A 14,201-nucleotide genomic window follows, 5' to 3' on the forward strand; every position below is an offset into this window, starting at 1 on the left:
AAAGTATAGTTTAACATGTCAGCTAAAATAAGGCAATGCATTTGTTCTCAATCCATTCCTTGTGTCCTTCAAGATGCTTAACATAGCCTTTCAGTGTGTGAAATGATTGTTTGCTGGAAAAATAAATAATTAATGTAGATGTGGTTGAAAGATGGATTAACCTTGAGAGGTTGTGCTCCAGGCACATTGATTTGGTTCTGGAAATGGCTCCATGGATATTTGACTCATAGACTGGATGGGAATGGAATGTGACAGCACAGCTGCATGGACTCTATGAACAGACCAGTACTGTGCATACAGACAGTCTGTCTAGTTATATTATTGGGGACAGAGTCCACCCAGTCAGATGGAGCGAGGGAGGGCTTTCAGGTCTACTCAGAGACTTCTCATTTCACTGTACACTACGGCAAGGTAATCAATGCTTCTCACGGTACTTTCTCAATTGATTGATCTTAATGATTTATGAGATATGTTATGTTGAATTGTGACAAGTTCTACATGTCACAATAAAATAACAGTATTCTAAGGTTAATGTCAGTTTGGTCTTTACATCAACAGGCTGCAGCCATGGACACTGTGAAGCCAGTGGGGTACGAGGGCCATTATGTTCAGGGGTTCCAGTTTTACTTGAAACACTCGGAGGAACCCAAGGATGGCCTTGTGTATGTCGACAAGGTTCTCCCTGGAGAGTTCACCAGGTAATGATTTATAACTCATCTAGTTTGGTTTGTACATTACTAATGATCATCTGGGATATATTTACAGTAAAATGTTCTCTTTGAATTCTGTAGAATTGGAGAGGGGAAATCCAAAATGGATGTTCTAGGTGTTGTAAGTGGTGGCGGTACGTAATTTAGTCTGAGTTGCACTCAACTATTAATACTCAACTGTTTCTCCAGATTTATACCGCCACAGTGACAGTCTATATAGTCCTAGTAATACTAGTATAGAATTATACAGTCCCTCCAGTTTTATATGGTAATATTGCTGTGATTTGACAGTTTTATGTGGTAATAGAGCGGTGATTGGTCAAATGTGCAAGCCCTCACATAATATGCAGGGAATTGTTGATTTTGCAGCACATTCTACGATCACGTCCTGCGGTGGACTGATTATGGCTTCATGGTTATAATGCTATGGTGTTCTAGTTAAAGTGTATGGTATTTCAGGGGAGATGGATGCCCACATCCTGCCTCTTACTGCAGACATAGTGGAACCCAGCATCCAACTCACTGACAATTTCAAAGGTACTGATTTATTTCACATTTATTTATACAGGGACATCACATTGAGATTGGTGTCTCTTTTACTAGGGAGACCTAATTCTCAAAGAGCTACAGATTCAAGTCTGCATTGTCATCTGTTCTAGGAGTTATTGTGATACCATACAGAGTCTGTGTATTTGATCATCATGACTTTGTTTTGCCTGTTTGTCTTTTAACTGTTTTGTAGCGTTAGTGGAAAAGACTCCCAGCCTTCAGAAGATCCCGTTCTCTTGGCACACTGTGACGTGTGGAGAATGAGAAACAGGTCAAAGACAAAAGAGATCAAAAGATTTGACTTCATTCACATGATTCAGGTAAAAGGCTTGACTTAATACAAATGATTCAGGTAAAAAGCTTGACTCTATACATATGATTCATGTAAACGGCTTTACTTAATACACATGATTCAGGTGAAAGGCTTGAAGTTGCTTTGGAGACACCCAGTGATCTTAACCAGTCAACAATGGCGCCGACAGAGGGCTGCCTCGCTTCTAGTCCTTAGTATTTTTTTTTTGTCTATTATTTCTTACATTGCTACCCCAGAAAATCTTAAGTGTTATTGCATACAGCCGGGAAGAACTATTGGATATCAGAGCGGCGTCAACTTACCAGCACTACAACCAGGAACACGACTTTCCCAAAGAGGATCTTTTGTTCGAACTACCCAGGGCATTTGAACTGATTCCAGAGGCTGACCCAAAACAACGCCGCCAGAGAAGAGGTAGATGGAGCGGTCTTCTGGTCAGACTTCGGAGGCGCGCACACCACCCAACGCTTCCGAGTATATTACTCACTAATGTCCAGTCTCTAGATAACAAGGTCGACAAAATTAGTTGAAAGAGTTGCTTTTCAGGGATTGTAACATACTCTGTTTCACAGAACCATGGCTTTCTCGGGATATGCCGTTGGAGTCGGTACAGCCACCTGGATTCTTTGTACGCTGCGCCAACAGGAATAAACATCTCTCCGGGAATAAGAAGGGCGGGGGGTATATGTTTCATGATTAACGACTCATGGTGTAATATATATATATATCCTACCAACGAGACATTAAAAACTGTAATATCTTATGTTTCACCGAGTCGTGACTGAACAACGACATTAACAACATACAGCTGGCGGGTTAGACACTATCGGCAGCCTCTGGTAAGACTGGCCGGCGGCCTAAGTATATTTGTAAACAGCTGGTGCACAAATATCTAAGGAAGTCTTGAGGTTTTGCTCACCTGAGGAAGATTATCTCATGATAAACTGTAGACCACACTATCTACCAAGAGTTTTTATCTGTATTTTTTTGTAGCTGTCTACATACCACCACAGACCGATGCTGGCACTAAGACCGCACTCAATGAGCTGTATTCTGCCGTAAGCAAACAGGAAAACGCTCATCCAGAGGTGGAGCTCCTAGTGGCCGGCGACTTTAATGGAGGGAAACTTAGATCAGATTTACATCATTTCTATCAGCATGTTAAAAGTGCAACCAGAGGGGAAAAAAACTCGACCACCTTTACTCCACACACAGAGACGCTTTCAAAGCTCTCCCTCGCTCTCCATTTGGCAAATCTGACCATAACTCTATCTTCCTGCTTACAAGCAAAAATTAAAGCAGGAAGCACCAGTGACTCGGTCATTAAAAAAGTGGTCATATGAAGCAGATGCTAAACTACAGGACTGTTTTGCTAGCACAGACTGGAATATATTCTGGGATTCTTCTGATGGCATTGAGTACAGCACATCAGTCAATGGCTTTATCAATAAGTGCATTGATGACGTTGTCCCCACAGTGACTATGTACATACCCCAACCAGAAGCCATGGACTACAGGCAACATTCGCACTGAGCTGAAGGGTAGAGCTTCCGCTTTCAAGGAGTGGGACTCTAACCCGGAAGCTTATAAGAAATCCCGCTATGCCCTCCAACGAACCATCAAACAGGCAAAGCATCAATACAGGACTAAGATCTAATCATACTACACCGGCTCCGACACTCGTCGGATGTGGCAAGGCTCGCAAACTGTTACAGACTACAAAGGGAAGCACAGCCGCGAGCTGCCCAGTGACACGGGCCTACCAGACAAGCTAAATAACTTCTATGCTCGCTTCGAGGCAAGTAACACTGAAACGCGCATGAGAGCATCATCTGTTCCAGACGACTGTGTGATCACGCTCTCCGCAGCCGATGTGAGTAAAACCTTTAAACAGGTCAACATTCACAAGGCCGCTGGGCCAGACGGACTACCAGGACGTGTACTCCGAGCATGTGCTGACCAACTGGCAAGTGTCTTCACTGACATTTTCAACCTCTCCCTGATCGAGTCTGTAATACCAACATGTTTCAAGCAGACCACCAGAGTCCCTGTGCCCAATAGCACTAAGGTAACCTGCCAAAATGACTACCGACCCGTAGCACTCACGTCTGTAGCCATGAAGTGATTTGAAAGGCTGGTCATGGGTCACATCAATACCATTATCCCAGAAACCCTAGACCCACTCCAATTTGCATACCGCCCCAACAGATCCACAGATGATGCAATCTCTATTGCACTCAACACTGCCCTTTCCCACCTGGACAAAAGGAACGTCTATGTGAGAATGCTATTCATTGACTACAGCTCAGCGTTCAACACCATAATGCCCTCAAAGCACATCACTAAACTAAGGGCCCTGGGACTGAACACCTCACTCTGCAACTGGTTCCTGGACTTCCTGATGGGCCACCCCCAGGTGGTAAGAATAGGCAACACCACATCAGCCACACTGATCCTCAACACGCAGGCCCCTCGGGTGCGTAATCAGTCCTCTCCTGTACTCCCTGTTCACTCATGACTGCACAGCCAGGCATGACTCCAACACCATCATTAAGTTTGCCGATGACACAACAGTGGCAGGCCTGATCACTGACAACGAGACAGCCTATACGGAGTAGGTCAGAGACCTGGCCAGGTGGTGCCAGAATAACAACCTATCCCTCAACGTAACCAAGACTAAGGAGATGATTGTGGACTACAGGAAAAGGACCAAGCACGCCCTCATCGACGGGGCTGTAGTAGAGCAGGTTGAGAGCTTCAAATTCCTTGGTGTCCACATCACCAACAAACTAGAATGGTCTAAACACACCAAGACAGTCGTGTAGACTGAAACATGTTAGTATTACAGAATCAATCAGGGACATGTTGAAAATGTCAGTGAAAACACATGCCAGTTGGTCAGCACATGCCCGGAGCACACGTCCTGGGCATGCCTGTTTTTAAACACCCCCAGACAATTTAGAGAAAAAAAGCATGGTTTGAACAAAAAGCAAAAACAAACTTCTTTGGAGGCTGCATATATCCCAAAATAGGAAATTCAGTGATTTATCGCACATGCTCTGTTCCAGGGTGACTAGACCTATAATTTGAGACCATTTGGGGAAAGTTTTTCGCTTTTTTTCAACAAAAAAAAAAAAAATTTTTTTTTTTAAACACCCCCAGACATTTACATCCTCTCCCCCGGATTTAAGGGCCAGCAAGAGCTCACCGGACGCCGCCGGAACCGCAACGCTTTCCAGGGCTTGGGCCCCTCTCTCGGGGCGAACCCATCCCATTCACAAAGAAAAGAGAACTCTCCCCGGGGCTCCCGCCAGCTTCTCCGCGATCGGTCATGTTACCGCACTGGACGCCTCGCGGCGCCCATCTCCGCCATTCGGGGATCTGAACCCGACTCCCTTTCGATCGGCCGGGGGCGACGGAGGCCATCGCCCCTCCCTTGCGAATGGCGTTCGCCCATCTCTTAGGACCGACTGACCCATGTTCAACTGCTGTTCACATGGAACTCTTCTCCACTTCGGCCTTCAAAGCTCTCGTTTGAATATTTGCTACTACCACCAAGATCTGCACCCGCGGCGGCTCCGCTCGCGCCCTAGGCTTTCGTGCTCACCGCGGCGACCCTCCTCCTCATACATGTGAAAATGTTCCTTTCAAGATTTAGGTTTCATAGTTTTCCCTGTAGATCTTCCCAGCCTGTCAAAATTTAGTTTCCAAAAATAATTAATGCAAATTGAGCTTTGGACAAAAAACATCAGGCCTGCCTCTGATTGGGAAGAGAGAGAATGGATTACTCCCTTGACAAGCTAACCTTAAATGCCCAAGGCCCAAGGTTAAAAGGCCTGAAGCCAAATCATAGTTCTATTATTTTTATAATAATACAAAATCTGTCAAGCCCTTTTTGCATCAGCAGTTGTCAAAGTGTTTTACAGATACCAGTCTAAAAATCCAAGACCCATATATACATATGCCGAGAGAGGATCGATTACATAAAGTTATGTTCATCTGTGATGGCTGAGAGAGATTTGGGTCACGTGCTGTTTTGAGGGGTTAAAAGGTCACATCTGACTAAAAATGTCAGGTCCTCAAGGATCCTATTGGGTTGTTGGACACCGTTCCGTCCACTTGGCTGCCCTCTTGCACATTGATACTGGGCATGATACTGGGCATGATACTGGGCATGATACTGGGCATGATACAGGGCATGGCTGGGCATGATACAGGGCATGATACAGGGCATGATACAGGGCATGGCTGGGCATGATACAGGGCATGGCTGGGCATGATACAGGGCATGGCTGGGCATGATACAGGGCATGGCTGGGCATGATACAGGGCATGATACAGGGCATGGCTGGGCATGATAAAGGGCATGATAAAGGGCATGATAAAGGGCATGATAAAGGGCATGATAAAGGGCATGATAAAGGGCATGATACTGGGCATGGCTGGGCATGATACAGGGCATGGTGCTGCTGTTCAGCCCTGTTGTACCACTGGCTTCCTGTGTAGCACGGGGGTCGTGGGACAAGTGCTGCCCAGGGTCACTCTGACCCAATTCGCTGTATGTGTGTAATTGGTATCATAGTTATTTTGATGCAGCCATTGTAAGTACTAGGAAATTGGAAGCGTACTAGGAAATTGGAAGCATACCCCAAGCAGCACACGGTCACCAACCCCATGAAAAGGGCCTCATGTTTCTAACTTGTTGCTAGGGAGGTGGCTAGTTGCTCCTCATGATTATGAGGACATGTAGCTTTCTCAACAGCTGTCACCTCTGCACCACCGTGCCTAACCGTAACCCAACCCACCGATGGAAAGGTGTTTAACCGTGACACCTACTATAACTGTCACGTTTAACAGCCAATCATAGACCTCGATCCCCTTAACTCAAGCAATTGTGCATTTTCGAACTGTAATGTCAGAGGAGAGTGGTATAGAAACTGACAATAGCGAGCTGAGCCCGGTAAGATATATGATTATATCATACTCTATACACACCTTGTTCATAGACCATGCTAATCATAGGCATTTAGCTTGTACTGATTCTGACACTCATCTCTACTCCACAGGCATCTACCATAACCCTGAACCGTTCTGTAGGTACTCGGACTGATTGACACTGTTTGATATGCTTTCATTCACTGTTGTAAAATATACCATGTATATGTGATATATATATATATATATATCCCATGCCTTTAATACACATTCAGGAGAGAGATTACATACTATCTTCTGATGAGGAGGGACCTAGGCACCTTGTCTTGGAACAAGCTCCTCCACTGTTGCACCCAGAGGTCCTCAACCATGAACAGCCTTAACCTCACCCAGCATTACCTCCTCTTCCCCAGCTGAACAATGCAGAAGATGAAATGGTAGATATGGTAGTGTATACGGTGATTACACTTTGCTTGTGTGTATGACTTGTTTGTAATGTAGTTGTCTCTTTCTCTCAAGTATATGGACGAGGATGGAGATGACTAAGTGGCAGTGTATTGATGCCTGATAGAGGGTGTAGTAATGGGGAATGAATGCTGCCACTATGTCCTGGTTGGGTATGGATGTATTGAAATGTAATGTTTGTAATGTAAATGTGACCTGGTATTCTTGCTCAGAATGTTGTTGTCTTTATTCACATAGGGATATGGACATTGAATACTACACCACAAGCACTTTGTAATGGCACATTTACCAAGCGATACGAAAGTGATTACATATGCTCTCCACCTATATCGTTTCTAATCTAGACAGTGTGTCTGGCATCTGTGACACCTGGGTGACGTTCCGGGTCTTCATCCCCAAAGATATGGTTCGTTGGTCGAGCTGCAAAGGTTACCTTTTCCAAGACTGCTGATGTGGAAAAGTACACGTGATCTCTGAAAAGCTCGAATTGAATGTACAGCTAAAACAAGCCAGTTTTGAGGGTGAATAATTTGATGAATTGGACAGTCTCTGTGATGTATTACACATGCTCTGTTCCAGTGTGACTAGAGCTATAATTTGCGACTTTTTGGGTAAACATTGGTGAACTTTGGGAGATTTGGACGCACTCCGACTTCTGATCAAGAATCGTGAACAAACTGGTAATTTTGTTACAAACAAGCCAGAAGACAGACAAACACCTGGGTAAACTACTATTTTACACTTATAAAATAATATATATGCAAATTACATACTATTGGAACTCATTTTAACTGTACATTATGTTTGATTGTAATATAAATGTTTTTGTTAATCTGTTTGATATTTCAGCCAAGTGGAAGAGGCTCAAGTGTTGGCACCAACTACAGATGAAAATTTAGAGGAACAATCGGACGTCAACATGGAAGATGACCTGTCCGCGTTGTACCAACCGTAAGTAAATAGAAATAATCTCATAAACAAGTACTACATATAAGTATATAAGCAAACATGGATGTATTTTATTTATTCAAATCTGCGTACCAAATATTTTCCAGACCATTGAACCAGTCATGGGACAACACACTGAGAAAGGGGATGCAAAGCAGTGGTTTATATCAAAAGCATCCTCTGGATTGGGATCTGCTGGCTGGATTTGGGAAATATCTCCTCAACAACAACATTCCCAATTTCAAACAGGAGGTATGTTCAGAAATATTAATTTAACTGTTATTAACAATGTAATTAATATTCTTTTCATTTTCATGTACAGGTTGCAAATGTGTCAAGGTTTTTGTTTTATATGGACTCAACCAAACCATCACTGGATTTTGTCAATAACTTGGAAAAAAGCAGATCATATTTTACCAAGCTTGCAAACATTGGACAGAAGAAGCAAACCATTGCAAACTACATGAAGAATTTGAAGAGATTTATTCGCTACATCACCTCAACAAGCCTAATTAAGACAGACAGAGCCATGTATGAGCATTGCCAGCATTTCCTACTATGCTTGAATGATCTCCAGAAGTCTATGAGCAAGCAGGTGTCTCAGAAAATTACTGGGAAAAGGTATGTATGTATGTATGTATGTATGTATGTATGTATGTATGTATATATATACACTGCTCAAAAAAATAAAGGGAACACTTAAACAACACATCCTAGATCTGAATGAAAGAAATAATCTTAAACACTTTTTTCTTTACATAGTTGAATGTGCTGACAACAAAATCACACAAAAATAATCAATGGAAATCCAATTTATCAACCCATGGAGGTCTGGATTTGGAGTCACACTCAAAATTAAAGTGGAAAACCACACTACAGGCTGATCCAACTTTGATGTAATGTCCTTAAAACAAGTCAAAATGAGGCTCAGTAGTGTGTGTGGCCTCCACGTGCCTGTATGACCTCCCTACAACTCCTGGGCATGCTCCTGATGAGGTGGCGGATGGTCTCCTGAGGGATCTCGTCCCAAACCTGGACTAAAGCATCCGCCAACTCCTGGACAGTCTGTGGTGCAACGTGGCGTTGGTGGATGGAGCGGGACATGATGTCCCAGATGTGCTCAATTGGATTCAGGTCTGGGGAATGGGCGGGCCAGTCCATAGCATCAATGCCTTCCTCTTGCAGGAACTGCTGACACACTCCAGCCACATGAGGTCTAGCATTGTCTTGCATTAGGAGGAACCCAGGGCCAACCGCACCAGCATATGGTCTCACAAGGGGTCTGGGGATCTCATCTCGGTACCTAATGGCAGTCAGGCTACCTCTGGGAAGCACATGGAGGGCTGTGCGGCCCCCCCAAAGAAATGCCACCCCACACCATGACTGACCCACCGCCAAACCGGTCATGCTGGAGGATGTTGCAGGCAGCAGAACGTTCTCCGCGGCGTCTCCAGACTCTGTCACGTGCTCAGTGTGAACCTGCTTTCATCTGTGAAGAGCACAGGGCGCCAGTGGCGAATTTGCCAATCTTGGTGTTCTCTGGCAAATGCCAAACGTCCTGCACGGTGTTGGGCTGTAAGCACAACCCCCACCTGTGGACGTCGGGCTCTCATACCACCCTCATGGAGTCTGTTTCTGACCGTTTGAGCAGACACATGCACATTTGTGGCCTGCTGGAGGTCATTTTGCATGGCTCTGGCAGTGCTCCTCCTGCTCCTCCTTGCACAAAGGCGGAGGTAGCGGTCCTGCTGCTGGGTTGTTGCCTTCCTACGGCCTCCTCCACGTCTCCTGATGTACTGGCCTGTCTCCTGGTAGCGCCTCCATGCTCTGGACACTACACTGACAGACACAGCAAACCTTCTTGCCACAGCTCGCATTAATGTGCCATCCTGGATGAGCTGCACTACCTGAGCCACTTGTGTGGGTTGTAGACTCCGTCTCATGCTACCACTAGAGTGAAAGCACTGCCAGCATTCAAAAGTGACCAAAACATCAGCCAGAAAGCATAGGAACTGAGAAGTGGTCTGTGGTCTCCACCTGCAGAACCACTCCTTTATTGGGGGTGTCTTGCTTATTGCCTATAATTTCCACCTGTTGTCTATTCCATTTGCACACAGCATGTGAAATTTGTCAATCAGTGTTGCTTCCTAAGTGGACAGTTTGATTTCACAGAAGTGTGATTGACTTGGAGTTACATTGTGTTGTTTAAGTGTTCCCTTTATTTTTTTGAGCAGTATATATAACAAATTGATCCTCACAGAAATGTATCTTAAAATAAGTGTGTTTTATCAACGTTCTTAAAATAATTAATGCATTATTGTTTTTCTGCAGATACATACAGATGGTGTCAGTTGCGAAGACGCCAAAAGAATGTTGGGAAAACTTGAGGGTGGCAAAGAATGAATTTCTGTGTATCATTGGGAAGGCCATAAATGAAGAATCCTTGTTGGAAACTGAACAACTGCATGTACTGAACTACCTTGAGTCTCTACTCATGCTGAAACATCTCCAAAGGGCTGGAGTGATAAAAAAATGTGACTAAGTTAACTAATGTCATATTTGCTATAATGTTGAATTGTATTTTCTTCTTTGGCGTATGCTTTACTAATATGTCACTGTTCCAATCGCAGCTGAACGAATGGCTCTCAAGGAGCACGTGCAAGTTACCAAATGGTGAGAATTGGACTGTCATCGGTGTTAAGGAGCACAAGACGGCAACGCAGGAATTTGCAACCATTTCGTTAGACGAGGAAGATGCAGTAAGTATATTTACTACAATCTGTTATTGTGAATGTGATTGATTTAATACAAACCTGGTGAACATGTTTTGTTGTCTATATTTTCAGTGGTTCGATGTGTACTACCGAAAAACTCTGACGTGGGAGAAAATGAGAGATTCTTCATTTCCACAACAGGAAAACCTGTCCAATGACCTACAAAGGTTTCATGCCAAGTAAGTACACCACTGTTAAGTAGAACACTGTTTTGTCATTACACAATACTTTTTTGGCAGTACAGTTTTCTGAAACCAAACTGTTTTTCTTGTTCTTTCATCAGATGCAACCTGCCCAACATCACGAGCCAGGTAGCAAGACAAGTTTTTGAGACAAATACCAAAGCCAGCTTCAATGACCCAGACAAGTCCCTAGTTGCTGACTACTTGGCCCATACAACTGCTACAGCTGACAAGCATTACCGCTTGAAGACAACAGTCAATGCCTGCATGGGAATGAAGCTGATCTCCAAAGTTGCCATGTCCAGTGAATCAGAGTAAGTATTTACACAAATTATATAAATTACACTTTACAATGTCTTGTAAATGCTGCTAAATATAGATACAAATGTTTTGTTATTTTCTCTTTTTCAAGTAGTGAGACCGCAGGCCCCTCTTGTGCAAGCACAAGGAGAAAAGGAGCATTGTCCAGCAGCAAAAAGTTGGATGAGGCACAGACCTTGAAACTCTTCTATCACCACTTCCCTGTCACGATTGAAGGACAATCAATCAACAAGAAGGACAGAAGACTGATTGCAGGAACACATGAGAGATACTGCTATGACACGTGGAGAAGCCAGCAAGAGAAAATGAGACGGAATTATGTGATCGGTACGATGCAGCTAAAATACAGTATATTAGGTATTATGAAAATGTACTTTATTTAGTCACTAAATAGTCACTGACGTGGTCTTCCTGTCTGGGTTGCCCCCCCCCCCTTGGGTTGTGCCATGGCGGAGATCTTTGTGGGCTATACTCGGCCTTGTCTTAGGACGGTAAGTTGGTGGTTGGAGACATCCCTCTAGTGGTGTGGGGCTGTGCTTTGGCAAAGTGGGTGGGGTTATATCCTGCCTGTTTGGCCCTGTCCGGGGGTATCATCGGATCCCTCCTGTCTCAGCCTCCAGTATTTATGCTGCAGTAGTTTGTGTCGGGGGCTAGGGTCAGTCTGTTACATCTGGAGTATTTCTCTTGTCTTATCCGGTGTCCTGTGTGAATTTATATATGCTCTCTCTAATTCTCTCTTTCTCTCTTTCTTTCTTTCGGAGGACCTGAGCCCTAGGACCATGCCTCAGGACTACCTGGCATGATGACTCCTTGCTGTCCCCAGTCCACCTGGCCATGCTGCTGCTCCAGTTTCAACTGTTCTGCCTGCGGCTATGGAACCCTGACCTGTTCACCGGACGTGCTTGTTGCACCCTCGACAACTACTATGATTATTAGTTTTTGACCATGCTGGTCATTTATGAACATTTTAACATCTAGGCCATGTGCTGTTATAATCTCCACCCGGCACAGCCAGAAGAGGACTGGCCACCCCTCATAGCCTGGTTCCTCTCTAGGTTTCTTCCTAGGTTTTTTGCCTTTCTAGGGAGTTGTTCCTGGGGAGTTTTTCCTAGCCACCGTGCTTCTTTCACATGCATTGCTTGCTGTTTGGGGTTTTAGGCTGGGTTTCTGTACAGCACTTTGAGATTTCAGCTGATGTACGAAGGGCTTTATAAATACATTTGATTTGAAATAAAGTACTACTTAGTCACTAAATAAAGTACTACTTGATAAAGGCTTCTACTATTGATTAAATTATTAATATTTATTTTTTTGTTACAGCCCACTTCCCCAGAAGAGAACCCACTGCCAGTCAAGTAGAGAGATGCATTAAACGGCAGAACTGGGAGAAGAACAAAGTGAAAGTGGAGCATGTCCTTTCTTACTGGCAACCTTCAAGTAACACTGGCACAACAAAAGACAAGGCTATTATGAAGCTGGTGAAGTCCCAGAAGTGGAAAGGACTGCACATTGCCAGTGACCCTGACAAAGGAAGAAGGGTCATGACGACACGTCCATTTGCTAAAGGTGAAGTTGTCTGTGACTACCACGGTCTCCCGCTCTCAGGGAAGCAGGGGAAAGAATTGTTGGCAGCAACAGAGAAAGATGAGATGGGGTCCCTATACTTCTACAAGGAATCATCAGGGAAAACGTGCTGCATATATGCAAAGACTGTGCCCTGCCCTTTGCCACCCAGAGATGGTCACAATTGGACGTAGGATAAATCATTCCAGAAAGGAGAAGCAACATAAAGGGTCAGCTTCAGCAATTAGAAGAGGATGGTAAAGTGTGGAACGTCATCCTTCTCATTGCCCAACGAGACATTCAGGTGCAGCAAGAACTGTTATTTGACTATGGGGTGTCAAGAAAATTGTTTGGTGGAGAAGATTTCGAATGGCTTGACAGCAAGGTCTGTCAGCTTGAACTCAGGGTTATGTAAAAGGGTGTCCCAGTGAGGAATTAGGTTTAATTGCATCTTCCTATGACAACCGGAAGTGCCTTACATTGGGGTCACAGGGGCTGTTTCGAGGGGTTAAAAAGGTCACATCTTTCCAAAATGTCATGTGTGATTAGGCAACCCTCGTGAACCGGTACATACAAGAAAACCAGGTTTGAAAGTTGTATTCAATAGCTTGTAAAACTCCAACTCAGAGGTGTGCTATTAATGACCCTGATGAGCTCCAACTTCAGAACAATCACCTAGGCAACAACCTTGGATGGGCAATCTAGGCAAACTACATGTACAGGTGAAATCTGAAGTTTAGATACACATTTCTTGTATTAAGTTCACTTAGGATCACAACTTTATTTTAAAAATGTGAACTATAATAACCAGGGTGGCTATAGAGGGGGCAAAAGTTCAACACTCAGGAGTCAATGTCTTGTCTGTCTTTTTTCATAGCCTGAGAGAGACAGAGAGAGGATCTATTGCATAGTTATCACAGATTCACACAATTTAAAACACTATAGTATAATTAATTGTACTTTCTAGTCTGAGAGGTTTTGAAATAAGGTCTTCAAATACAACCTGTTTCCAAACAGTATGAATAATAATAACAATGGCTGGGCTGATGGGCAGTTCAGTGAGTTGGAGCCTTTGATTGCCCTGCCTCTGGGAGCCTGTCGACTTGTTACATGATGAGTGAGCGAAAGAGGGCCTATGAAAGTTTTCATAGAGGGTGGGTGCCCCCTGGTGGCTGGACCTGAGATCAATGAGAACTTGTCAGAAAAACGAGAGTCCCACTTCTCTGTCATTGCACAAAGTAGAGAAGGGGGAAAAAATGTTTGAAAATTAATCAAATAAATATACATCAATACATGAAAGGATCAGACTTAACATTTTCAACATTTCAAGATAGCAGTTTATGTAAAGTAAGCATTCTATCATTTGACAATTAGTTGAAATGCTAAGTTATTCCCCAATTTTAAACATTGTGAAAATTAATAAAATAAAGTTGCAGCTGTC

The 14,201-nt window shown here is 43.9% G+C and overlaps 1 protein-coding gene across 3 annotated transcripts; it reads left to right on the forward strand.

The window, feature by feature from the left end:
- Positions 1 to 360: 360 nt before the first annotated feature.
- On the forward strand, positions 361 to 14,201 carry LOC115166049 (histamine N-methyltransferase-like). Of its 3 annotated transcripts, XM_029719693.1 has the most exons (15): positions 361 to 411; positions 559 to 698; positions 1,170 to 1,247; positions 1,453 to 1,579; positions 6,783 to 6,944; positions 7,317 to 7,695; positions 7,822 to 7,923; positions 8,028 to 8,172; positions 8,243 to 8,541; positions 10,252 to 10,454; positions 10,551 to 10,679; positions 10,767 to 10,873; positions 10,978 to 11,190; positions 11,292 to 11,524; positions 12,518 to 14,201. In XM_029719693.1, the coding sequence occupies exons 12-15, from the start codon at positions 10,809 to 10,811 to the stop codon at positions 12,952 to 12,954; spliced, it is 948 nt and encodes a 315-aa protein (XP_029575553.1). In that variant the 5' UTR covers positions 361 to 411; positions 559 to 698; positions 1,170 to 1,247; positions 1,453 to 1,579; positions 6,783 to 6,944; positions 7,317 to 7,695; positions 7,822 to 7,923; positions 8,028 to 8,172; positions 8,243 to 8,541; positions 10,252 to 10,454; positions 10,551 to 10,679; positions 10,767 to 10,808; the 3' UTR covers positions 12,955 to 14,201. The 3 variants fall into 3 exon arrangements, with proteins under 3 accessions (XP_029575553.1, XP_029575562.1, XP_029575545.1); XM_029719685.1 differs by lacking the exon at positions 361 to 411 and having other exon boundaries at positions 522 to 698; positions 11,289 to 11,524; XM_029719702.1 differs by lacking the exons at positions 361 to 411; positions 6,783 to 6,944; positions 7,317 to 7,695; ... (7 more) ...; positions 11,292 to 11,524; positions 12,518 to 14,201 and adding an exon at positions 792 to 844 and having other exon boundaries at positions 520 to 698; positions 1,453 to 1,536.

This window comes from Salmo trutta, chromosome 3 (assembly GCF_901001165.1).
Source record: "Salmo trutta chromosome 3, fSalTru1.1, whole genome shotgun sequence".
Taxonomy (NCBI): Eukaryota; Metazoa; Chordata; class Actinopteri; order Salmoniformes; family Salmonidae; genus Salmo; species Salmo trutta.